The following is a 25,229-nucleotide window of genomic DNA, read 5'->3' as shown; positions in this document are numbered from 1 at the left end:
ATCCCATCTTCCCACGGCATAAACTGTACCGGACGGGAGCTGCCGTGGAAAGGCTGCTCTCCAATCAGCAGAAGCAGCAGATGATTGTTCACACATTCTTTATTATCAAAAAAAAGAACAAAACCAATATTAAATTAAATAAATTACAAACATTTCTGAGCTGGTTATACATCATGTGTTTATCAAGTAAGGCTGCAGAGCCATTACACGTCAACATCACTGTTACAAGGGCAATAAAGGGACGCTGGAAATTAAAATTTTTTTACGCCAGCGTGAATTTGAGCTTCCCTTATTTTCTCGCCCAGGCACTTGGAAATTAAGACTTTGAACTGGCCGCGTTGTGCCTCCAGCAATGCCGTTTGCTCGCTGATGTTGCGTTTATTGCCAGAATTGGCCCATGGCTACCGAAATGGGGTATCCTTCCGAGGCCATCAGAACCGCAGAGCGTGTAGGCACTGCTGCTGCTTTTGAGCCGTCTCTCTTGACATCCCATCCATTATGCTTGTAGGAACTTAAAGAAATACAATCTATATTTATAGATGGTCTGTAGCTCTGAGGCTTCCTGCGTTTGGCCTGTCAGGCCCCGAGACTGTGAAATTGCCCTCCTGTAATTAACCTTCAACGAAGAACTGGAAATTGGAACTTTCCTCGTTTAATGTGATGCCACATCAGGGATACGGAAGTATTGATTAGCTACTGTAGAATAGTTTCTTGTTCCATTGCACCAATTTCTTTGTTGTTTTTTTCAAACGAGCAAGTAAAAGGACCACTCAGGCAGTAACAAAAGACCGTGAGTAATCACCCTCAAAGATAATTTAAGAGAATTAATCTCTTGATTTTGCCTTATAGAACAAGCTATACATGGTTCTGGAAAAAATCATAGCTCTCTAAGATTAAAATACGTAACAACCATCAGTTAGTGGGTTTTTCCTTTTGGAAACTAACCTCCTTTGGTTTTATTACTCTTTCCTGCACCACATGATCAGAAACTGAGGTAGAGAAACGGTGACTTAGTTAACGAGGTGTTACTGGCAGGGTCCTGATGTTGTTTCCTTTAATGGTTGTCTAGCTATAATAGTTCACAAAGCTCTATTTTCCTTAAAAATGAGACATCTGGGAGCTGTAGGAAAGCCCCACTTTCTCTCCTCAGAAAGCCTTCTAGCAATCTGCTGGTGAATCAGCTCAACAATCCATATGTATTTCAAAACTGTACATTAAAGCTTGTTAATATTTTTACTATCTTAGAGTAATAAAATAGAAATAACCTTTAAAAATATAATTTACTTTCATTATTAAGGCCACTCTTTATTTTTTGCATTCATGGAAAGATAACAGATTGTCCAGTTTTACTTCCATTACTGTTCACTTTTTCTTGTTGACTCTTGCATTTTATCCCAGTGCTGGAAATACCTTGTAGGAAGATTTGAAATTCAAACGAAAGAATTTGTTTTCGTTGCAGTTGAAGACATACCAGCACGTGTCTTGATCTTAAATTTTTTATAACCTTATTTTCATAAAAGCCTTATTTGAGGTTGAAATGCACTGAAGAAAGAAGGGTCCCTTTAACCCTTGGCTTACGCTTAGATTTTTCAGGCTTTATGTTGTCATCTTGTCATTACTGTCACAACACCAGCACTGGGTAAGAAGGGAAGGCGTAGGAGAGGGGAACTAAAATAGCAGTTATTATTAGCATCACTCAAGTATAAAAGAATGTCAGAGTTTTAGAAATGATTAAGATCTCAGCTGTCTGTCTCTGGGTTAGTGAGGCAGGCTTGTTTGCCTGAGAGGTAGACGGTCCTGGTAGCATCAGTCTGTGGTGAATTTGAAGGAAAATCTTCAAACACGTAGTAGAGAGTTGTTATGGAAATATCACATGCTATGCAAGAGTTGTCTCTTGCTGCACAAGCGACCATTTGAGAGCTTGTCACCAGAAGCCCTGCACAGCACAGGGTGTCACTTGGGCTGCTCCCTACTTGCAGGCATCAAACACACTCAAATTTCAGTTTCGCTGCTCTGGATCTATGGCTTCATGAAAAGTGTGCGGAAGGGGCGTCCTTCCCTGTCCCTGAATTTACTATTTGTGATCAAAATGAGGTGGGAAAAACATCTTTCCCCAGAGCGCTTGCCCATGTTCCAGACTAAATCTTTTAGTTCTTCCAGTCAAAAGAGGATGGGAAGCGTCAGCACACCCTTGGGATGAACGCTTTCATGCCACTCACAGTCTAAGAGCCTTATCTGAAGCGCTGTTGGGTCAGTAGAAAAATCCCTAAAAAAATTCAGAGGGGATTCAGACTGGACCTGGGTCTTTTGAACACGGACTCAACCTACTGGGCAGGCAGGACAATATTGCGTATAACACACGGTAACAAGGAAATCTTATTTCTGATTACAAACTAGTCCTATTAGTAAGAAAAACCATAATGTAATCCATAAAGTAGCCCTACTGAGACAGAGTACCGAGGTCTTCAGGGCATCTGAATACAGCACTGGATTGAGGCAGTGGTTTCTGGGACACAGCGGGGCGGGGGGTCGTAGGAGAGGGGCAGAACGGCAGAGGTGGTGCTACGCAGGGAAATTCAGGGGTTTGCATTTACTGCGCGGACACCCCGAAGGTCAGTGCACATTTTAGAACAACATTACCTTACGAAGTTGCGTCGCCGCACCTTGCGTGAGTTGCTTTTGCTTATGAATCAAAGCCGTGAAAGGCTCTTAATATTTGCTTGTATTTCACTTCATCAGGAAAAGAGGGAGGAGGGAAAAGAAAGAAGGGGGATGCCCAAATTGCGTAATTCCTATGCGGGCAGCAGAGTGCGATTGTGTGAGACAAAGGAGAGCGCTTGGCAATAATGACTAATCGTCCCATGTGTTCAGGCACCTGCCTTCAAATGAACTCACTTCTGTAATTAATGAGACAGCATTTCCTGAGTTCCTGCTTCCCTGGGTTTCTGTTGCCCGCTCCAGACTTCATTGCTCTGAATACCAGAAGCAGAGCAGGAAGGAGGGAGGAATTTATCAGTTCAAGAGGTGTGACGGCCAATTGCTTTGCAAACTTATTGTATCCCCAGGTAGAAGTGCAGCTCTTCACGAAGGGATGGGAGAGAGGAGTCTGTTCGGGAGGGTTTGCCCGCACGCCGACGCTCCTTGTGCACTCACAGAGCTGTCTGGGTCTCTGAGTGGAACATGCTTCCAAACATCTCCTAAAGGGCACACAAGGCACGCTGGGTTAGGGCTGATGTTGGGCACAAACCCAGCAAAGCAGCTCCGCTGTCGTTGGGGCACATGGAGAAACGCCACCAGAAACTCCAACCCTTCCCAGCCCTCCTCCAGAAGGGAACGCTGGCCGTGGGGAAGCTGCTCTGCTTCCCGCTGCGCGTGGGTGGCGTGGGGAAGGTCAGCCTCGGAAGGAGTCTCCTCCCAGGGACATGGGGTCAGTGGGTGCAGATCACTTCAGCATTAACTAGGTCTGTGCTAAAATCCTGACCGCTGACCCTTCTTTTGGGCTTGAGCTAAGCCCGGTTGTCCGAGTTCATCGCAATGTATGGGGGCCATGGGTCTGACTGTGAACCTGAGCTACGTGGCCCAGAACGGATTAGAGGATTCCCTGGAGGGGTAGCCTGGCTGCTCCTTCATCCAGGTCCCTGCCAGAGCTCCTCATGGAAGGGATTTTAAATTATTTTTGCAGCTAACTTTTCAAAGCATTACTATTGCTAGCAGTTTGCCTGGCAATGTCGCAAGGGACTTCCCATCTAATCAATCCCAACCACGACTTCTGATTTCCTCCTTATGTCCACAGCTGAAGAAGTGACCCCTGGCACTAGGACTAACCTCCTCCAAGTTCTTGAACTCTGCACTGCTTTCATCCACAGACTCGTCATAGACGGAGAGCTCTGTCTGATTCGGCCTCTGTGCAGGAAAGAATGGAATCCACACATTAGCAGAGTGCAGGGTTGAAAGGAATGGAAAAAAATGACTGAGCCAGGCTTAAAACATCACACATGCTCAAAGGGAAATGCACAGAAGAAATCCTTTTCCAGTTGTTTATCTCCTCTGACTGAGCTGGCATTTACATATCTCTCTGCTAAGATACCTGAATGGTTCCAGCTCCACTTATCACGCAATAAACCGGTCCATATTTGGGGAAATAGCCTGTCTCACCCTGTGTTGTCAGCTTGTGCCACATTCCTGCAGCAGCCTTTTCTCCTCCCACCAAGGGAAGGCTACATGGATGCCGGGGCTATTGAAGGAAAGGTGCATGTGCTTTGCCTTTATTTCTGATGGCCAAATTCTGCCTTTCTGTGCAGCTGCATGTCCTAGCCAACACCAAACTCTGGGTGTCGTGCTGGAACAGGTCTTTTGGCTTCTCCAGGCTGGGGTGACATTCATCTCCCAGCTAGGGGTTTGCAGAAGACATTTACACTTCTGAATTGCCGTTGAAATCAGTTCAATCAGTAGGTGCTTGGGCTGTACATGAGAATTAGGTGATTAAATGTTTTGTTGGATTTAGACCTTTACCACTTGAGATAAACAAGTAATTTTATTAGGTGCTGTACTGAGTTGTTACTCTCCCTTTGTGCTGACACAGCGTGTAAACCTAATAGTACAGTACTGTGAGCTGGAGAAAGACTGGGGAGCAAATTTACCTCTTCCAAGATGGGTGGGTGGACAACTTCTTTGATATTTGCCAGTGCAAACAAAACAGCATCATGGATCGTCAAGAAGATGTGACTTCGGTCGAGGCCGCCTTCCTCAAAGACTCCACCTGTGCTAATGTCATTGTACACCTGGGCTGAAGAAAGGAAAAGCACATGAACGAGAAGGAAACTGAAGAAGGAAGCTTTTGAAAGTGCACATGGCTGACAGTGGTCCTCCGAGCTAAAGCAAGGCTGGGATGCATAGGGAAGAAGCAGGTCTGCTGCAGAAATGAGAGCGCAGGGATCTATTTTTCTACACGCTAAATGTGGGGATGTTCCAGTCATATCACTTCCAAATGAAATGACTGATTTCACACACAGAGAACAGTGTTTCTCTTTCATTTCTTCTGTTCTCTTCTTTCATCTGTTCTGGTTTGGTCCAACAAAAGGCTGACAGCTCTAAGAGTTTGCATAAAGAACACAAAAAGGTCTCCTGTCTGTCAGGAGCACATAAATGGGGGAAGGTCACATGGAAATGTGTTCTTCATGGATTCTTACCATGCACGTTTGCCAAGAACACTTTAATCCCAATCTTCTGATAACTGGAACACAACTAGAAGGGATGAGAGGAGAGAGAGAGGATTAATAACGCTACTTCTCCAGCTTTGTGTTTATCCAGGGCTTTACACGTGTCCTGGGGATGCCCAAGGAGAAAGCCACACAAACCTTCTATTGAGGAGGGTAAACATCTTTATCTGAGCTGCCCAAGAGAGTAGAAGGTACCTGGGTACATTGCTTGGCTATGTTCGTAGTACAGAACTAACCTTGCCCAGTGCTTTTGTGCCCATGAGGTCAACAAAACACACTCCACTCATGTCCAGGATGATGGTGTGAAAGCTGATATAGGGTGGTGCTGTCATTATAGGATCAACATCTGCTGCAGGCATGACACTGAAAGTGCTTCCTTGCAGAGTAGTGGTGCTGCCCAGCTCACTGGGGGTGTGCACCTGCCCAGCACCGTTGGTGGGAGGACGGAATGTAACATAGGAGATGCTGGCACCATTAGCAGTCGTCTGGTTGTTATTGGTATCTGTTGGAGAGGTGCTTTCAAAGTCTTTCTGGAGCTCTTGCAAAGACAAGGTCTACAGCAAAGCAGAGATGCACAGTCAGGGCAGGAGGAGCTGCAGGAAATACTCCCTTCTTACCCCCAAATACACGCAGGACCTTTCCAGGCACTGAGCACAGCTATCAGCACTAGTCGAGATCCTCACGTGTGAATGCACCTAAACTATTCAGTGGCGTGAAGTGTTTTAATCTGGACTAACTCCAGCCTGGTGCTAGGCTGAATGTCCTTTGGGGTTGGCGTATGTTAGGTTAATTTTAAACAATTCCTGTTCACGTGCTTCAAGACTGCTCAGCAATGCAAACCAAACGAAGCTGGAATGACTGGGAAATGGGCTTCAAAAGGGCACTTTTGAACTGAAATGGTGACATAGACGCATCCTTAGAGAAAGAGGGCAAGCCCAGTTTCTAGCAAATTGTTCACCACGTCTCCATTCTAGCCATCTGTACAGCTTGCTTGCTCCCAGCCATTTCCAGTTCTCCTGCATCTTAAGGTTTTGGCTATTGGGAGGAACGGTGATGTGGGTGGGAAGGAAAGGAGGCAAGAGGTGGTAAATGTGGCTAGGAAGACAGTGCAGAAAATCCTGTATCAAGAGGAGCTGTTTGATGGGGACCCAAACTGAGTTACCTTGTTCTGCCTCAATAAGAATTTCGGTAGCTTCGTTGGTGGTTGTGCTGTCCCCTTCTCCTGCCGTTTCACGTATTTCTTCCTGGCTAGGTACACTTTACCAGGATCCACCCCAGTCTGTGGAAAAGAGAGAGAGATTTCTTTGAAAAGGTCTCTTCAGCTCCGTAGTCAGGGGCTGCTATTTCTTCCTTCCCGTTTCCCAGCCTGTGGGACGTGGCACAGGAGGACAGCAGCAGCTGTAGGCCAGAGTGAGGTGGTCCTGATGGCGACCAAACAGCAACATCTTCAGTAACGCAGGGTACCTGCACATGCAGGGAGGAGAGACTTGCAGTAGCAGGATGACTCTGCTTTAGCAGAGCTTGGAGGAGGATACCTGCCAGGATTCAGGCATGACCTCTAAACTGAGATCTACAAACAGTCCTAAGATCAGGGAGAAAAGGATGGAAGAGTAGAGGATGGATGTGACCATCTTTCATGATCAGCCTAGGCTTAATTATCTCCATGTAGCAATACAGGAGAGAGCAAGGGCCGTTTGGGATTGGCTGCAAACAGAAATTTCTTAGGGCATTGCTCACCTTGGCTACAATCTTCTCGCGGAATATCTCCGAGTTGGCAAAATACAGCGGCGAGCAGTAGGTCACAATTTTAATCCCATTAAGTTCATGTACCTGCAACAGAGACAAGAGCTCAAACCAGGCGTGAGAGGGTGTGTGGGGGGGTGCAGGGTGGCTGCAGATAATTGGGAAGGACAGGCTGAACAGCAGCTCTCCTGCCAGCCCTGGAACCAGCAGCAATCAACCTCGCTGAGACAGAAACATGGACTTGACTTCCTTGCCCTCATTGGGTACCAGTGGCAAAGAATAGCATTTTCTCTGAGGATGCTTTAGCTTCTGCTTACCTTGTTGTAGGCTTTAGGGTTCTTGTAGATGTCAGTGGAAGTTACCTGGCCCAGGGCAGAGCCGTTACGGCTAGGAGAAAAGAGGCGATCAGTATTAGAGTAAATGTTGCAGGGCAAGAAAACTGTTTCGCTTCACATTCCATAGCAGGATTTGAAAATTTGCTTTATGAAAATACTTAGATTTCATCCCCGCAGAGTCTACAGGGCAAAAAAAGAGTCAGCAGTTTGAGATCCCAGACTGGGAAATATTAATAAACGCCTTTGACGGATTAAAAATGGTGTGTAAACTTCACGCCAGTCTTTGCACATATACGGGGCTCGCTCTTTTTAATGAGCAGGATTTTCTGCTGGGAACTATGCAGGTAGCTTTTCGTGCTGAAGTAAATACCTTCAGACTTCCCCCTGCCTTGGGATGTGCACATCGCTAACCGTGCGCAGGAGTGGGAATGCAGGCAGTAAATTAGCGCCTGCCATTCCTGTTTGCACATTCCAGGGGCCGGGGAGGACACCTGCACTCCCCCAGGCTCCTGCCGCACGTTCCTTCGAAACACGGGCCAGAGGTCAGTTATAAAAATAATCTGTCGTTTATTCCGCAACTGGGAGATTTTTCCTTCTCTTTTGGTTTTTGTAGCTACGCCGGTACTTACAACTGGGTATGGAAAACCACGACCAGCACGGAAAATCCCACGCCCACAGCGACTCCGTAGGGAAGGCTCAGGAAGAAAGCAGACAGGAAGCTCACCAGCCAGACCAGCTGCAGAAGGAGAAGAGCATGGCAGGTCATTTTCCTCTGCCACAGGCTGGAGCACAGAGATGTGTGGAAAATGGCTCTGTGCTGATATTCTGGACCCAAAGAGCTACACAGCTCAGGATCAAAAGACCGAGACCTGAATTCTGCAACTATTCTAATTTTACAGTTTATTGCATGCTTTCATGTGAAACATCATTGCTGGGAAGCTTGCCAGAAGCCCCAGTTTTTCAGCCGTAAAAGCAGCCAGTGCGTTTCTTCACAGCTGCACGAACACCCGCACCGCTCATTCAGTTCACAAAGCATCAGCCTGTCTAGTGAAGAAAAGGCTCCTGCAGATCGGACCATCTGCTGCTCGCTAACTGCTCCCAGCCCCAAGAAAGCTCCTGCTGTCAGTCGGAGCATTTCAGAAGAAATGAGCATCTATCTCAAAACCCTCTGAGCACCTACTATAAATGACCTGAACACAGAGCAGATTTGATGACAAAGTACGACAGAGCATACCAAAGCCTGCTCCACCTCTCAGCTCAGAGCTCTGTCATTTGTCATTTTTATATATTAGCACTTGAGCATCTCCCTCCATATGAAATTAGTCCTGCCTAAGCACATAAACATGCCCTCTGAGAATCATTATCAGGTAATTATAATCCCATCCTCAAGACTGATAAAACCTAACTTTGACCTTGGATGCATCAGGGTAACTTTGATGACTTCTTCAGCATCTTAATTTATATGCATGCTGCATATAAATGGCAAGCAAGGGCTTCCCTCCATCCCAGCTTCACTCTGAGCCATATCTGTGGAGTGATCCCTGCAGTTAGCGCTGAGACACAACCAGACATGAGGTAATGAACACCGATGGTCTGACATCACCCAGAAACGGTGTTCTCCATTTTGGGACAGGATACTGAATCTAGTTCAAATTCCAGGGAGATTAAGGTCAGGGAATGCCGTTCACTCCGTTGGCATCCGCCTGGTCCCCACGCTCCCTGCGCACGTAGGCTGCCCGTGGCTGCTGGTAGCAAGAGCTTGTTCCAGCAGCTCAGAGGAAATACAGCGCAGCCGGGGCAATGGCTCTGGCTGTGCCCTGGAGGACAGGTGATTCGCACGGGCTCAACCAAAGAGGTTTCTGACAGCCGTTCACCTCCACGATGGTGACCACGTCTGGCAGAGACACGCTGGCAGGATGTTCACCAGGCAGCACCGTGCGTCTCCTCTCAGTCCACCGTCTGCGCAGGTGTCTGACTGCCCGGACTTTGGGCTGGGGGCTGTGGACCCCGCAGGGCCGGTCTGTGCTCCCTTCTACGAGCTCTGATAATGAGCAGTAACTTCACCTGCCCTCACATCAACTGCCAGAGCTTCCATGCTACCCACCAGGCACCAGCAGAACCCATTCAGGGATGTGCTTTAATTGCCATAAACAATTCCCAACAGAGAATCGCATCTTCCCATCAGCGACTTTCCCTCTCTGCCAGTTCTTGCCTGCATAACCACATCATCTCAGACCCCACACGTCCCTGGTCCGGTCAGTCTGCCAGGCTCTCTCCTAAGCATGGACCATTTTTTTGTAGCTCATGCCCTGTGCTAGAGTGTACCTTCACGTCATGATCACACCCCTGTGAAATCTCTGCCTGGACTGCTAACCCATCTCTTCTCCAGCACCTGTTTGAACAGTATTTTGGGAAAGCTCTTGATGACTCAGGTCAGCCCCTTTGGACTCCTGATTTCTCCGATAAGACAGTTTGTCTGGACCTGACAGGATATTGGCTCAGTGTCCACACACACCACTCAGCCGTGGGAGTCCTGTTCAAACACTGTCTTTTTATGTCAGACATTTCCAAATTCCGTTCTCACTCCCCTGCACCCCCTGCCTGGGTTTATACATCAACCAGTGCCTGGAGTCCTTATCGCTGCGAAGGGCTCTCCTCGCCCTGGAGGGCTATTGTGTGAGTTTTTAAGTCATGACTCCTAGATATTGAGCAGGGCCGGTTTGGCTAGTTCTGGGCAAACAGGCTCCCGCGGTTGATTGGCATTTAAACAGAGCAGGTAATAGTTCAGGTCTCTCCGATACGTGCGCTAAGCATGAGAGTGCTCAGCTGGGCAGGACAGCCTCCGCCGCTGCTTGGGACCTCGTTGGCGAGGGGTTGGAAGCACGACTGGACCGAGAGAGCGAAATCCACCTTCTGTGGGGGTCTAATACTGCACTCTGGCCCCAAAAGCCTGCTGGGGGGCTCGCCTGCTCGCCCTGCCTCTGCCTCGCACAGCCCGTAAGGCAGGCGGATGCCTCCCACCCATCCCCAGGCACTCACGCAGTCCAGCTTGCTCTTCTTCCACAGGTAGAAGGGATCAGCCAGCTGCTTGAGGGAGTTTTTCAGGTTCACCGCGATGAGGGCTCCCAGGACAGACTGCGGAGGAGAAAGGATTGTATCAGCTAGGATGTCAGGATACAGGGTGCCCAGAGAAGCTGTGGCTGCCCCTGGCTCCCTGGCAGTGGTCAAGGCCAGGTTGGATGGGGCTTTGGGCAACCTGGGCTAGTGGAGGATGTCACTGCCCATGGCAGGGGTGGCACTGGATGGGCTTTGAGGTCCCTTCCCACCCAAACCATTCTATGATTCTATGATGTCCAGCAGTGTGGATGTGCCACGTTTTGCAGCAGATGCTTTCTGCAGTGTCTCCCTTCCTTGGTTCAGTTACCACAAGGGAATGGGAAAACGTGACATTCACAAAGATCTCACTTGGATCTCAGCATGATAATTTAGAGTATTCTTGCATCCAGAGACTCAGTGCAGACAAGATTCAGCCCAGGAACAAACCGTGCTGTGCAATGGTTTGCATTAGGGGTTTTTGCAGCAAGGCTGTGCCTTCGCTTGGGCATGTAGAGTATGTGATGCAATGGCTGCGCTGCTTGCACAGATGTTTGTGTTACCTTTGGAAGAGGTTCGAGGTAGATCCCCAGAGCCAGCATGGTCACCATAACCACCAAGGCCACAAAGAAACTTGCCACCTGCAAAAAAAACCCCCCACATTAGGGTCTTCCTAAACCCCCTCTGGGTCTTTCCTCTCCTGCTGCTTCAGCCAGCGGCACAACTGGTCACTGCAGTATTTTATGTGAGCAGACGATTGCCTCTGAGAGATAGGCTAGGATTCTGCAGATCACACAGATAACCCCAAACTTCCCTCACGTGGTAGCTCTCCTCAATTGGGGGAGCCAGACTGGGAATGCAGATTTACAGCCCTACATCTGTGACCAATCCAAAGAACCATCCAGGGAACAAAATGGGGTTGAGGAGGGAGGAAATTCTGCTTTAACAACAGCAACGTGAAACACTCATAGATGGAGCTTCTCCAGACCTGCAGCAGCGATGTCAGGCTGGCAGCATGCAGCAGCTACAGGGGTTTGTGGTCAGGCAGGGTCACGGAAGAAAGAGAGGAGGAGGAGATACTAACTTGTGATTTCCCTCCTGCCCCGTCCACGGCAAGAGTGACAGAGAGAGCACAGCAGATCACATGGATTTTGAAGAAGGATCCAAAGAAGTTGCTGCAGCCCAGGGCCAGCATTTCCTGTGGAGATGGAGGAACGTGGTCATCAAAGAGGAGAGGTGTCCTTCCTGCCCTGCCAACGTGTGTGAGCTGCCAAGCAGGAGAGCAGGTGCCTGCGTCTGGGGTTTGTGTGGCCAGGAAAGGGACCTGGATTCCCTGCAGTGTGTCCCAGACCCTTTCCTTCCAGTAAGAGCTGGGACGGGCTTTGGTATAGGAGGGAAACCTGGAAGCACAATTCCACATAAACACGTTGTCATCTGTTGACACACTGAGGGCAGGGCTTCATGTGGTATGCGTGGCTGTTATTGAAAGCTGCCACTGTGCCAGTGATGACAAAAGAGGATTATTTAATGTCCTGCCTCTCACAGTATCTGGGTGACACAGCAGGAATCCAGGTCTTTCTTTGCTCAGTGAGAAATACATGTGCCTCGTAGTGCTCCAACAGTCTGCAAAAATGCTCTCTATGCCAGCACTTGGGTCTGGAGCGAGAGCAAAGCAGAGAGCTCAACCTAAGGCTTTCTTCCCTTTTTCAGGCTCTCCCCAGTCCATGGGAGATGGATCTGCCATGTCCTTTCAACCTCCACATGGCAAGCTGCCACGTGAGCCTGCATGCACGGGAGCAGCACGTCTGCTTTAAGCAGAACACGTTTGAAAGCTTCCCATTCATGCAGCGAGGTTTTCCTTTCACGCCTGAGAGCAAGTGGAATGGTCCTTGACTGCGTCCTTCCAGACCAAGCGTTACCTGGTTGGGGTCCACGTCGTAGCCATGCTTGGCTGCCAGCGTTCTCCCCATGGCTAAGTTGATCACGTAGCTCACGATGGCGAGCGAGAAAGCTGTGCCGATCATGTCTTTCCACTTGTTCACCAGGGGCAGGGTGGGCGCTGGGAACCTGCACTCAGAGCAGAGGCGAGAAGCAGTTGTGACACTAGTGTCCGGAGGGTGATGAAGTGCGTGAGGAGCTTGTGTGTTCAGGAATGACATAATCCGTGTCTGCACTGTAGACAGCGTGAGTGGATGGTGGCAATTGTGTAACAGCCCTGAAAGGGGACTGTCATACAGCAGGGAAGAGTGAGGTGTTTTCCAGGCTGCAGGAGGAGGAAGGAAAATTATCTGGAAGTTGAGTCAGATCTGCACATGCACTTACCCCATGCTGATCTTCCCAACTACTGGCATGCCGTACTTCTCGGGCATGTTGAAGCTGCCGGAGATTGCAGTTGCAACTATTACCTGAAAGTACAGAGAATAAACGAGCAGTAAGCAGAAAGAGCGTGAGCTCTCTCAGAAGCGCTAAGCTTGCTGTGGTCCTGGGGCTGACAGCAGAAAATTAGCACCAAATTCAGGCTAGGAAAGGAGAGAACCTCCCCAGAATGAGTTACGTTCCTCATCCTCAGCATCACCAGGATGCAGGCACAGTCTAACAGGGACAATCTGGGCATCAGAGATATCCTCAGTGAGGATGGCCAGATTTCTGACCCCAAGCCATGTGGGCTCACGTCATCCTCACTGCATAGAAGCTGCACATGAGTGGGCGCTCTGTGAGCAGAATTGGGTGTCCCAGGGCTGTAAGGTGAGGGGAGGGACTGTCTCCTGGAGGGTCCGAGGGACAGCTCGTGCATCACTTACGATGATGATCTCCATGGGGATGGGCATCCGGATCTTTTTCATGTACTTTAGGTTGAGCTCCTTGACAACGATCAGGAGCACAGCACTGACCAAGGCGTAGACCAGGGAGGCCACGTTGGTCTTGGGCAGACCTTTACAAATATCAATGAACGTCTAAAGGGGAGAGAAGAGGAGAAGGTGTCACAGGCAACCAGAGACTCTGGACAATGTGGACAGCACAATGGAGAACATTTGTTACCATAATCGACTGCAAACACCTTGAGATGGGATGAGGGCTCTATAGGGTGAGAGAAGTGCCAGAAACCCTGCTGCTGGGAGACCAGCATCCAGCCCTGGCTCTGTACTGTTTGGTTCCATGCAGTTCTAGCTGCATCAATGGAGGAGGCATCCATGGAAGATGCAGGAAAGCTCAGGAACAGGTAAACCTGCTCATAGGAAAAGTTTCTGTTGCTAACAATTGTGCAAGACTCCTGCTGTAAAACAACACAGTTGATATTCTCCCCAAGCTCAGACCCATTTCATTATTTCTCATTAGAAACTACCAGACAAGGGCTCAGATAATACTGTCGATGCAATGGCAGCAGCATAGCTGTGCTGGGCTGGGAGTGGTGCAGCCAGCCATATTCCCCCTCCCTCCAGCCTTTCCTCCGCTGCGAGCCCCCTGTCCCTAGCATGGGTGGCAGTGATGCCTGTGGGGTGGTGGTCACTGGGGGAGGAGGTGCAGGGAAAGACCCTGTCCAGAGCACCCACTTACATAGACGATAGCTAAGGGCCCGGTGTAAGATGGGACTGTCAAGCCGAAGACGTACTTGAGCACGGAGATGAGGATCTGCAAGCCTGCTGCTGTCATGAAGCCCCTGATGAAAGACTCTGAGAGGTAGATAGCAACAAAGCCAAACTGCACGAATCCCAGGCACAGCTAGGGTAGGACAGACAAGGCGGTATTAGAAGGATGCCAGCCCAAAAGGGCGAGGAGCAGAGCCTGAGCGTGCCCGTGTCGGGCAGGCTGCTCTGCCGGGAGAGCAGGCACATCCCTCCCACGCAGCCACGGCGTGGGCTGGGCTGAGCAGACTGTCTGGAGCAGAGATGGGGAGAGGAGAGCTGCAGGGTGCTGGGGTGTGATCACCGGCTGCGATCCTCACCCTGGGCCAGTCTGTTTGGAGGATTTCACACCAAGACCGCAGCTGGGGTGGGATTCCCCCCAAAACCTCTATGCTGAGGCATCACCCACTTAGAAGTGGGGCCTCTACTAGCATCTGGTCCCACCATCTCCGCTCCAGGGAGAGAGCCCAGCTGACTCCATGTGGGTCAGCTCTGGCCAGAGGACACAGCAGAGGTGGCGCAGCAGGTCCTTACTTGTATGATGGCCGTCAGACAGGCTAACGTGGCAGAGATCTCCAGCCTGGCCGCTTCCAGGGCTGTGGTATTCACGCTGGTCTCATTGGTAGTATGGTTGAAGTACTGGAAGTCTGACTCTGGAGCCAGCTCATTGCAGATGTTGCCAACAATAATGCTGATGACTGCAAAAGTACCTACAGCACAACACAGTGATGTCAGGAGTTTTCTCTAGAGAGCGTCCTGTCCTGGAAGGCACTTGGACGGGTTGGGCTGTCCAGACCGAGTCACCCAGCCCATCACCACAGCCAGCCCCACGGCGGGATGCGGCAGCAGTTTGTTGGGGTAAGATCCTGCTATGCAGCCAGAATCAGGGATCCCGTAAACCCCTGTTAGACCAAACATGGCCAAACATTGCTATACTGGAACACATCAAGTATTCCCAGCCAGTATTTAACTACCTTGTGCAGAGAATTGCTCTGCAGACTCTTACCTGGGACCATCTGACGGATACCGCCAAGGAAGAGGTATGTCACCAAGGGGAAGAAGGAGGAGTAGAGCCCGTTGACAGGAGGCAGGTTGGCCAGCAGCGCGAAGGCCATCCCTGGAAAACACGAGGGAAATGGGCATGTCACCCAGGTCCGTGCAGCTGGCATCAGCCCCCTGCCCTGCTCACGCTCACATCATCTCCAAGAAGGTGCTGCGGCCAGCGCAGACTGCTGCTTTCTGGGCAGGAGAGGCCAAACAGGGCAGGGAAAAGCACCGCAGAGAAATATAGGGACAACCAGGTCGGAGGTAGAGCTTGGGTTTATACACGTCAGCAGTAAAGGTAGCTAAACCCCCCAGACTGGATGTCAGCTGCCATCTGCAGACCTTTACTTGAACTGGCAAAGTGCTATCCCCTCTCCGTGACCCAGAAAGTCATTGCGTCTCACCTTGTGGCACTTGAATCGTCCCCGCACTGAGCCCACCGAGAACATCAGACAAAATGTAGTCTTTAATTTTATACTTGGGAAGCCACACAAGTATTGGGAACAGGCTGAAGAGGGTGAGTTTGAATCTGGAAGCCGAACATCTAGAGGAGATGAAAAAAAAAAAAAAGCAAATAAGTAAAGAAGGAAGGAAGCAAGTGAGCTGGGAAGTGAGCAAGCAATGGGGCAAGGAAGGATCTTCCTAGGAATGTCTCAACCTTTCTCCCACACCAAATCCTGAGCCCAGTGTTTGGTGCACAGCCCTTCCCTGCGAGTGCCAGGCTCTTGCAGTTAACTGGCTGTACAAGCCGTGGAGGATTATTGTGGAGACCTTCCTGACTCGGTGGGAGGTCCCCAATGCTGCCACAGCTGGAAGGAGAACCTGCACAGAGTGAAGGATTTAGCTCCCCAATACCTCGATATCCTTCAGAGAGGGGATCGGTGAGCTGTGGGGAGGAAGCACAGCTCAGAGATTCATGGGGCAGTTGCACAGAGCCAAAGATGAACTTTTTCAGGTGCTTGGTCAAAAAAACCCAAAGTGTGTCTGAAAGAAGAAGATTGCTTCTGGGTTGAGACATGCAATGTCTCACACCTCTGCCTGCTAACATGTGTTGTCTCTTTCCTGTATTACTGCCTTACTTTTTTCAAGGAATGGAGCTAGATTTCCAAGACAGTGATTAGCAGGATTATTAATCGTTATTTACACAATTATTAATCTTTCTTTAAGGAAAGCTAGTACTGTTTTTAAAGCTGATAAAAGGAAATCCCAGCTGGAAAGCTTAAAGAAATAATCCACACACCCATACCTACATCACCAATTGTACTTTTTTCACTATTAAAAAACCCTTGGAAAATAGAATCCCAAATCCCAAACGCACTTAGTGCAAACTGTTCTGCTTATTTGCCTTACAGCGTAACAGCTGAGGCAGTGAAAAGAGTAACCAGTTTCACTTGCTTCATTTGCATTTCTCCTGTGCCTTTCATCTACCAAAGCCCTGAAGATCATGGAGAAGGTTTCCCAGGATAAAAATGGGAACTGTATCCCCAGGTCCAAATTCTATCCCAATTCCAGACCAAAGCTGGTTTACATTTGCCCCAGCTATAGCATTCTATGTTACCTGAAAAGGTTTTTCAATTTTTCCCCAACAGGGTAACTTCTGCTTTTCTTCTCAAACTCTTCATCGAAGAGGCTGACCGAATACGCAGGACGTTCGATGACATAGCGAGGCCTGGCATGGTTCATCTCTGGATCATTTAAATTTTTCCCAGAAAAAAGAAAAAGCAAAGCCAAGAATGTGACTGGAGCTGGCCCCACCTGCAGTATAACAGACCGGACACCTCCAGCGTCTGGGAGCCCTCCCCGAACATCTCCACCCTAAATAGTTTCCCCGTGGCGCAGAGGCAGGTCCTGGGAGTGGCTTCTCCCAGCACCGGGGGCTGCTGCTCCCCAGCACAGGGAGTTTTACCAGCTATTTTGAGGTGATGCTAATGAGCGATGCTGCGTGAAGGGGACCGGAGCGCGTCCCGGATTGTCTGGCAGATGAGCATGGGTGTTAATCTTAGCTCTGCCCGTGACTGCCTTTTTGCCTCGGGCAAGTCACTTGACCTTTCTCATGCCTCAGTTTCACCATCTGCCGGTGGGGTTGGCAAGACTTTGCAACGCTGGGCAGCCCTGACACAGTTTGCAATGGTAGATACTGGCACCGTGATTAAAGGCAGCTTCCATCCGAGGTGTTCCTGCTGCTGCGTGGTCTCATTTGCATTCAGCAGCCTTCCTATTTCTCATTTGCTGTGAGAGGCCATGGACGAGTCCTTGGTTTATTCTAGGAAGTGATGCGCAGAAAGATAACCGTTGCTATTTCATTTCAGTGATGAAGATGTCAAAACATCTGGATGGACTAGTCCTGCCCAGTATCTGGGTCTCACCAGAGAAAGATGATGAACTTCAGAGAACCCATATTTTACTATGACCAGCGGTGCCTGGGAAGAGGGGAGAATCATTCCAAACTGGAGAGGCTGGGGGTGGAGGGAGGAAGTGGTCAGATATAAAACAAGGATCTTGGTAATTATTTGTGGCATGGCGTGTATCTAAGTGGGTCATTGCCCAACACGGGAGTAGAAGAGGGGGTGGAAAAGGCTGGTGATTCAGGCAGTAGAACACATCAAGAAATAACATCCAGGTAGCTGAGAGCTTATGGAGTGATTTGAACGTACCGGATCCTCCTCTCTCCTCTCTTGGCACTGAGAGTACTGCTGAAGTCAGTGCACACTGTGACACCGAGTTCAGTGGAACCAGGATGAGCAAAATGTCCATCCATAGGACTAATGTCAGTTCTCGCCGATAAGCAGTTACCTCGGAGTGGGGGCTGGAAGACGTGAGTAATATGTAGCAGAGCGGCTCAGGAGTTCAGGGCAGGAAGGAAAGTATGATGCAGGCAGCCGAAACTTTTGGGAGAATTTAGGTCAACAGAATCATTATGCAAATAGGAGCTAATGGGTGTAGAAAGGGAGGTCATCAACCCCACTCTTGCAGTGGATGCTTTAGTGATCACAGGGGCAATGAAGTGCAGTTTGCTGTAAAACAGCTCCAGCAATGGTGTGTTTCTGATTGCAGGCTCTGTTCTGCACCCACGCTGGCGGGAGGTGTCTTTGGAGGGCCAGCAAGGTGCCAGCTAGCTGAACGAGGAGACATGCCCCTCTTCCCGCGTTACCAGGTGCTTGATCCAGTGCCCTCTGCAGGCATGCACACACCGGCATCCCTGCCGCTCCTTCTCAGCTAGAGATACCCTTCCAAGCGCAATTACAAGCTTTACCTTTTGGAGGATTGGTGCAGGCCGAGGCTAAGCAGTGTCCTAGGCTCTTTCCCAGTCCCTACGCTCGTGCCAGAAGCCCATCTGATAAACGGTCATTCCCTGGTTTTCCCACGTCAGTCTGCGCAAGTCTTGTCCCTGCCTTATAGCCTTGCTCCAGATCCCGTTGCTGAGCAGGTTCCCGGCGTGCCCAGCCTTTCTCCAGGTCCCAGCCCCACGGCTCTGCTCTAGATTTCCAGTTCTCCCTCGTGAATATTTTGTAGCCTAGGTCCAGGCCCAGCAACAGGCTTCTAAAGGGTGGTAAACCCAGTCGAGTTTCGGGTGCAAGAAGTCTCTCTCGGCTTTATTCCTCAGCTCCATCACTTGCCGAGCAGCATGCCTGCCATCAGACAGGCTGAATCAGCCAATTATATCACAGCTCTTTAATGAATTTCCCCTGCTGAGTGAAAGTGCTGGCAATCATGAAAAATAATAAACAAGGCAAGTATAGAGGGAAAAATATCCCCATGATTAAATTCCATCTTAAACAAACAGGCTAATGATGTCAGCGTCTCGGACAGAGTCAAGTTCTTGACTTGGCTTATCACTGGCCTTGCCCTAGATCAAACAGGAGGTTAAACCTTTGAGATTTCGGAATTAAAGAGAACGAGCTGTGTGACTGCTCCTTGAACAAAAGGCAAAACCAGCTGTCCTGGTGTTGATGGGATAAGACCACAGCAAGCTGCAGAGCTGGTTTAAATCCTGCAGCTGGGGCAGGACACCGAAGCAATGCAATGTGTGCGGGGAGAAAAACAGAGTGCCAGTAAGTTGCTGTGTTGCAGGGACCAGGTTTTTCAAGAGCTCTGTTCCAGTATGGGTGTGGAAATAAAGGACAAGGTCTAGGGGAAGAGGTCCAAGTGCGGAGCCCCTGTTACAAACTTTTCAGGAAGCCTGTTCCCCCAGTGTGTTGGCTAGAGCGGGTGATGCTGAGAAATGTGAAGTTTGGCCTCACTGCTAAGTCTACTCAGCCTGCGGTCTTGGAGAAATCGTCACACAGTGAGTACAATACTGTGATGTGATACTTGGAGCAAGCAAAAAAAGGAAGGTGGAACTGCTTCACTCCAACAATATGATGTGGGTGATGTTCCGGTAGGTCATCAGCTAAGAGTCCCATCAGTTCGTACCCTGCCAGTCGCAAACCAGCCTGTGCAAGCCGGGCACAGACCTTTTTTCCCAGTGTTCATCTTGCACACACACTTACTAAGCTCTTATCTTCTGTCCCTGTGTGGGTGATAGCTGTGTTTGGGAAGAGGAAAGTCACATTGAGGTTTCTGGCTAGTGTTGATAGGAGCCATTGGCATAAAGCCACTTTCCTGTGCTGTTATAGGCACAGAAAAAGAACTCCAGTCCAAGGAGCGTGAGTCAAAATTTAGTGGGAAAGCAATCTGATCACTGCCCTGTGTGTAATGTAAGGGCCCGAAGTGATCCCAGGGCGAGAGCTGGGCGTACCTTTTAGGGAGGAAAAATCAGTGCTCTGGAAAGAACGCTTCCTCCTTTGTCTGCCCCCTCTCCACCCCCCCGCTTCTCCTTGCACAAGGCAATGCACATGCAGATCTCCTTGCTGATTGCTTCTCAGCTGATGGAGTTCAGAGGTCTGGTCTCTTCCAAATCCTGAGTGAATCTTCATCAAAAACATCTCTCTCACAGCTCTATTGCCCAAGAAAGAGTTCTGGAAAAGCAACTCTCCCCCACCCAGGAGGTAAGGTCTGCCTGGAGAAGGCAAGCACAGGTGCAAGGGCTTGGTTGCGACACCAGGACAAGGTCTTGACTCCTGTTCCCCTAAATCAAAGCCTTCAGCACCATGTCTGCCGGGACTCCCAGCCTCCCGCTCGCGGCTCCGGCCGCAGGTGTCATGGGAGCCCTGGGGCAACACGGTGAAAGGGCCCAAGTCTCGCAAGGTCAGGCGAGGAAGCTGTCACCTCCTCCCCTGAACCCTGTGTCGTGCTTCTTTGCCGAGGCATGGCATGGGGAAGGACAGGGCGGCTGCAGCGCTGGGCTCAGCAGTGCCAGATGCTGCAGTGCCGGATGCTGCAGTGCCAGGTGCTGCGGTGCCGGATGCTGCAGTGCCAGATGCTGCAGTGCCGGATGCTGCATTGCCAGGTGCTGCGGTGCCGGATGCTGCAGTGCCGGATGCTGCAGTGCCAGATGCTGCAGTGCCGGATGCTGCAGTGCCGGGTGCTGCAGTGCTGGATGCTGCGGTGCCAGATGCTGCAGTGCCAGATGCTGCATTGCTGGATGCTGCAGTGCCAGGTGCTGCACTGCCAGGTGCTGCAGTGCCGGATGCTGCACTGCCAGATGCTGCAGTGCCGGGTGCTGCAGTGCTGGATGCTGCAGTGCCAGGTGCTGCACTGCCAGGTGCTGCATTGCCAGGTGCTCCCCCAGACTGAACTCTGCCTCACCCTCCTGCCGCACACCCGCTTCTGTCTCCCTTTCACGCCTCTGGTGTCGAGCTGGGCTCGCAAAGCACACAGGCAGGAGGAAAAGGAGGTTTCTGCTGTCAGTCAGTTCAGGTATTTCAAAAGGATGTTGTATAATTCACCTCCGCTATCGGGCGCCGATCAGCCCAACGGATCCGCCCCCGCGCTCCCGGGTTGTTCACTCTCTCCGACCTCCTGGCATCACGGACAAGCCAGAACCGAGTCTGGCTGATGGGTCACACCAGCAGCCCAGCACCAAGGGACCCCCGGCACGTTCATTCAGGTCAGAGACTTCAGCTGGGCCGTTTGACCCAGCACACCTTTTTCTCACAGTTCAAATTGCTTTGATCTGATTTAGTTTTGTTGTACATTTGGCTCTGAATTGCCGGAGGCTTCGTCTACAAATGAACTGATTCAGGAAGAAAGCACCTTGCAGCAGTATCTATAGTCCCACAAGTATATTGGTAAAAACATCTTTCCTAGTAATCCGGGGAAGGGGAAGAGGCAGAAGCAGGGAAGTGGTGGTCGCGTTTCAGCGGCTGAGCAGCCAGCTGCACGCGCGGTGCCGGGCACTGAATACACGCAACATTTGGCCACGGGGTTTAACTTTTTCTTAACCTCTGCCCTTTGGAAATAGAAGAGGCTGATGCCGGGAGAGCGTATAGATCGGTTATGAAAAATATCCTATCCCAAAAATGGCTTTTAGCCTCAGAAAAGGCAAAATGCCAGAGTCCATAAAGTTCAGTAAAAACTGAGCTGTTTCAGTCAATTTTCCACGAGCAGCACGCAGGAACCATTGTGATGGCTGGTGGAATAAAAGCCAGAGAGAGAGGCAAGAGGGCGAAGGAGGGAGGGAGGTGCCGGGAGGTGCTAACTGGCCTTGTTGGGGCTCAGAGGAGCCGTACGCTGCGGGTGCAGGGGCAGGGAGGAGACATCTCTGCTTCCCTCCAGTTCCCACCTCCCCATCTCGTTGCACCACGCTGCAGCCTCGGCTACAACATCCCCCTCGGGACCAGCCGTCCCGTTCCTCCACTCCTGCACTTTCGTCGCGGAGCAACCAAGCAAAATGAAGTCAATGTTTTCTTTTTGTTTAGATTAAATATTTGGAGTGTTAAATAGGTGATTTCCATAAGGCAGATGGCACTTTTCTTGTTTTAAGCGACCCAGCCCAGCGCAGGCACCGGGCAGGAGCGCTGCACTGTACTCTTGTTCTGCCGTCTCTGGGCCGGTGCCAATGTTTGATGTACCACTTCACACGAGTTTCTAACCAAACTAGCTCTGCACTTGGTAACCGGAATAATAAGATCTGCAGACATCTGCCAGCTACTGAAGGTGAAGCCAAAGTGTTTGGCTCAAAGGGTGTTTATTAAGTAAAATGCGTATATTCAGCAGCTCGGATTCTGCTCCTTTCAATGCTGTGGTAAATGCAGCAAATGCCGTGGGCACGGGGGATCTGCTCTGCACTGACACCGGGGTAAATGAGCCCAGATTTGGCCCACTCTTGCTGCGATTTGTTTGATTAACCCACTTGTTCTCAACCCCACCCTCGCTCTTCATTACTTTTGTCGTTGCATCCAGCGCCATACCTTGCCGAGGGAGGGCTGGGCTGGGGTGAGGCAGCGGGTGCATGGCCTGGGGTGCTGCGGTCCGGGATGCAGATATGGCCCCATCATAGTCCTCCGAAAGCCACCAGCTTCCCTCCCCTGCAGTCCCCCGGAGGCGTCACCTTGCTCAGTGGTGCTGGGATCAGGCTGCCAGCAACTTGGCAGGCAGAGAGCAGCACCTGACATTAACGGCATCCAAGTCTGTCCCCTGGGGAGCGGTGTGTCCATCCTTCCCATCCCCTTGCTGCTCCCTCGGCATACAGAGCCGTTGGGATGGGGAGGAGGGAAGGTTGGAAAGTGCACTTCAACGAAGGAGAAGTGCGACTTTGGCATCCCACGCTGCCGTGAGTCTCTGCTCTCCACATGCCTCTGACACAGACCTTGCCCTCTGCCTTTGAAGAGCAGGTGGGCAATGCAAATCCCAAGGAATTAAGAAGTTTGCAGACTGCAGCATTCTTGCACTGCCTGCGAACACTTATCCGGGATGCCTGCTGAGAACTCGCTCCTGCATATGCTCCCCGCCCCTGCGCATTCGCTCTTGGAGAAGGAAAAACACCTCTGGGGTCACCCAGTCCATCCTCCCCAGGGGTAGAGGATGGGAGAGCATTTCTCTGCTGGAAATCTCTGACCCGGGGCAGAAATACCATGTGGCCAGCAACAAATGTCACTCCAAGGACTTATCTTCAAGGGAAAGAAGGACAGGTCCCTCGCTTAAGTTTCAGCTTGCTTACAAATAAGGTGTGGACAAATTTTATCAGGGCAGAGCAGAAAGCATCCCAGCTGCGTGAACAACAGTTTACCACAATGGAGCAGGCTTATGGGGATATTTTCTCTTGTCTGTATAGGAGGGACCCTGCCCAAACTGCATCTCAACATCCCATGAAATGGCACTGGGAGGAGCTGGAGACCCTGCACCCACTCTGACAGGTGTCAGTCTGGGAGCACTTGTAATTCCCAGTTTTAAAATTCCTTCCTAATCCGACAGCGTGCCCACAGCCATGCATCCTTGCACCAGGATCTCCTGTGCAGCAAAGATCCTTTCCTAGGTTAGATTCCTGTGCACGGCCAGTGCTCCTCAACCATCGCCTACAGGCACTGGGCTCCACATCCTTTCTCGCTATGCCTGCATGTGCAAAGTCTAATCTGGGCTGCAGCATCCTCGAGGCAGGGACCACTTTACATAGTCCTGAGCACAGAAAGTCCTGATCATAACAAGGATCCAGAAACAGAGGGTCTCTCATCAGTATTGCCTCTCCTATACCAGTCAAATCCCCCCACAGATCTTCGACAACCGCCAGCCAGGATAAGATGGCAGGATTTATTCTAGCAATAATTAATTCACATATTTGGCTCTTCCAGCCTCTCTTCATAAATCAAGCTCTTGGATCGTTGGTGTTGCTAATTCCTGAGCAAATCTGCTGCTGTAAATCCCCTTTGCAAAAGAAGGGAGAAAAAGAGAAGGGGAGGGAAAAAAAATAGAAGTACCAGTTCTCCAAATACTGAAACTCACACCCAGTGGCTGTGCAACCAGAGTGTAAATCCCCCACGCCCACCCAGACAAAGAGCACGATTGTTGGAGCTGGGTTACCTGCGCCTCGCCGGGCGGAGAAAGGGCCGATTCTGCGAGGGGAGCTGCAGATGTGGCAAGAAAGCCCAGGCAGAGAGGTGCTCCCGAGGAGGTGTGCAGAGGTCTGTGCTCAAATAAGCCAGTGAGTCATTTATAAATCACCTCAGTCAAGGGGACCGAGGGCTGTGCTCGGCGCCTGATTGGCTTGGAGGAGGTAATTGCAAGCAAGTACACCCAGGCTAAGCCCAGGAGATAGCCGGGGGAGATAAGGAGAGATCTGAAGAGGGACAAGGGCTTTTTTGGATGTCCCCCCTCACCCCACCCCTTCCCGCTCAGGCTTGGGCCGTTTGATCACCTTTGCAGGTCCCTCCATGCTCCGGGCTCTCGGTGACAATAGCTCATATTCACTGTCACCCTGGGCCCCCTCCCTCGCTTGCTTCGGACTCGGGGAGGGAGAAGATGCTTTTGTTGGCCAGGGCGAGCTTCCTGGCGCGGTGGGTAGCGTCTCCCCGGCCTTTGTGCTCTGGCCGACTCTCCGCCTCTGGAAGGGACAATGGTGCGCTTTGTGCCAGCACCGGACCCCGCCGCTCGGGCTTTGAAGATGGGATTGGCAGAGGAAAGCAGTTTCTTTCTTATTTCCAGGTTCAAAGGGATGAGAGGAGTGGGGAAGAGAGGTGAAGTCGCTGCCGCCTGCCCAGGATTGACGGCGCGGGCTCCGTTCCCCTGCACGGGGAAGACGTCGAAGCCCTAAGCGATGCGGGGATGTGCCGGTGCGGATCAGGCTGGGCTATCTGTCATCAGCCTTGCAGGCACGGTCCCCAGGCAGGAGCCACACCTGCGCCACGTGCTCCTCTGGAGGAGAGTTTGACAAGTTCTTCGGATGCCCCTGGCAGTGGGCAGGGATGGAGCAGGGAGGTGCTGGGATGGGCTGTCCGGGAGCTGCAGACTTGGGGACCACCCCCCAAAGGTATCAGTCAACCTCCTGGCCTGGGAATTTGTCAACATCTCGGGAAATGCAGTGTTTTGAGCCGAAAAAGGCACCAGTGGGACATGTGTGTTGGCAGGGAGCAGCCAGCTGGGACGAGGCGAAAGGGCTTATCCCCTTCTGCCACCGCGTCCCCGACGCGTGCTGGCACCGCTGTGCTGAGCCCTGTCCAGGCTCGTGGTCTCCTCTCCTCCCAGAGGGACCCGAGAGTGCAGGAGCCACGTACCGGTCAGGATGTCGCAGATGATGAGATGGATGGGGACATCAGCAGAGGACATTACCGCAGGAACAGGCCACTAGAAGGGAGCTG

General features: G+C 50.8%; 1 protein-coding gene across 1 annotated transcript; it reads right to left on the bottom strand.

The window, feature by feature from the left end:
• Nucleotides 1-145: 145 nt before the first annotated feature.
• On the bottom strand, nt 146-24,045 carry SLC26A9 (solute carrier family 26 member 9). Its single transcript, XM_054803800.1, has 21 exons — nt 23,956-24,045; nt 16,616-16,742; nt 15,462-15,601; nt 15,020-15,130; nt 14,548-14,723; nt 13,946-14,110; nt 13,192-13,344; nt 12,713-12,795; nt 12,310-12,457; nt 11,475-11,588; nt 10,954-11,031; nt 10,337-10,432; nt 7,927-8,033; nt 7,280-7,349; nt 6,957-7,049; nt 6,382-6,498; nt 5,456-5,773; nt 5,190-5,244; nt 4,641-4,786; nt 3,826-3,903; nt 146-3,197 (listed from the first exon to the last, which is right to left on the bottom strand). Exons 2-21 carry the CDS (start codon nt 16,738-16,740, stop codon nt 3,150-3,152), a joined length of 2,421 nt encoding a protein of 806 aa, XP_054659775.1. The 5' UTR covers nt 16,741-16,742; nt 23,956-24,045; the 3' UTR covers nt 146-3,149.
• Nucleotides 24,046-25,229: the final 1,184 nt, after the last annotated feature.

Source organism: Grus americana, chromosome 25, assembly GCF_028858705.1.
Source record: "Grus americana isolate bGruAme1 chromosome 25, bGruAme1.mat, whole genome shotgun sequence".
In the NCBI taxonomy this organism is placed as follows: Eukaryota; Metazoa; Chordata; class Aves; order Gruiformes; family Gruidae; genus Grus; species Grus americana.
Note: the sequence above shows the minus strand (reverse complement) of the source record. Positions and strands in the feature narration are given on the sequence as shown.

Coding starts and splice junctions, on each gene's coding strand:
- SLC26A9 (XM_054803800.1), bottom strand. CDS start 16,740: ATGAACCATGCCAGGCCTCGCTATGTCATCGAACGTCCTGCGTATTCG. Junction 12,458..12,712: donor GTTGGGAAGATCAGCATGGG/GTAAGTGCATGT, acceptor CTCTGAGTGCAG/GTTCCCAGCGCCCACCCTGC. Junction 11,589..12,309: donor ACGACGTGGACCCCAACCAG/GTAACGCTTGGT, acceptor CCATCTCCACAG/GAAATGCTGGCCCTGGGCTG.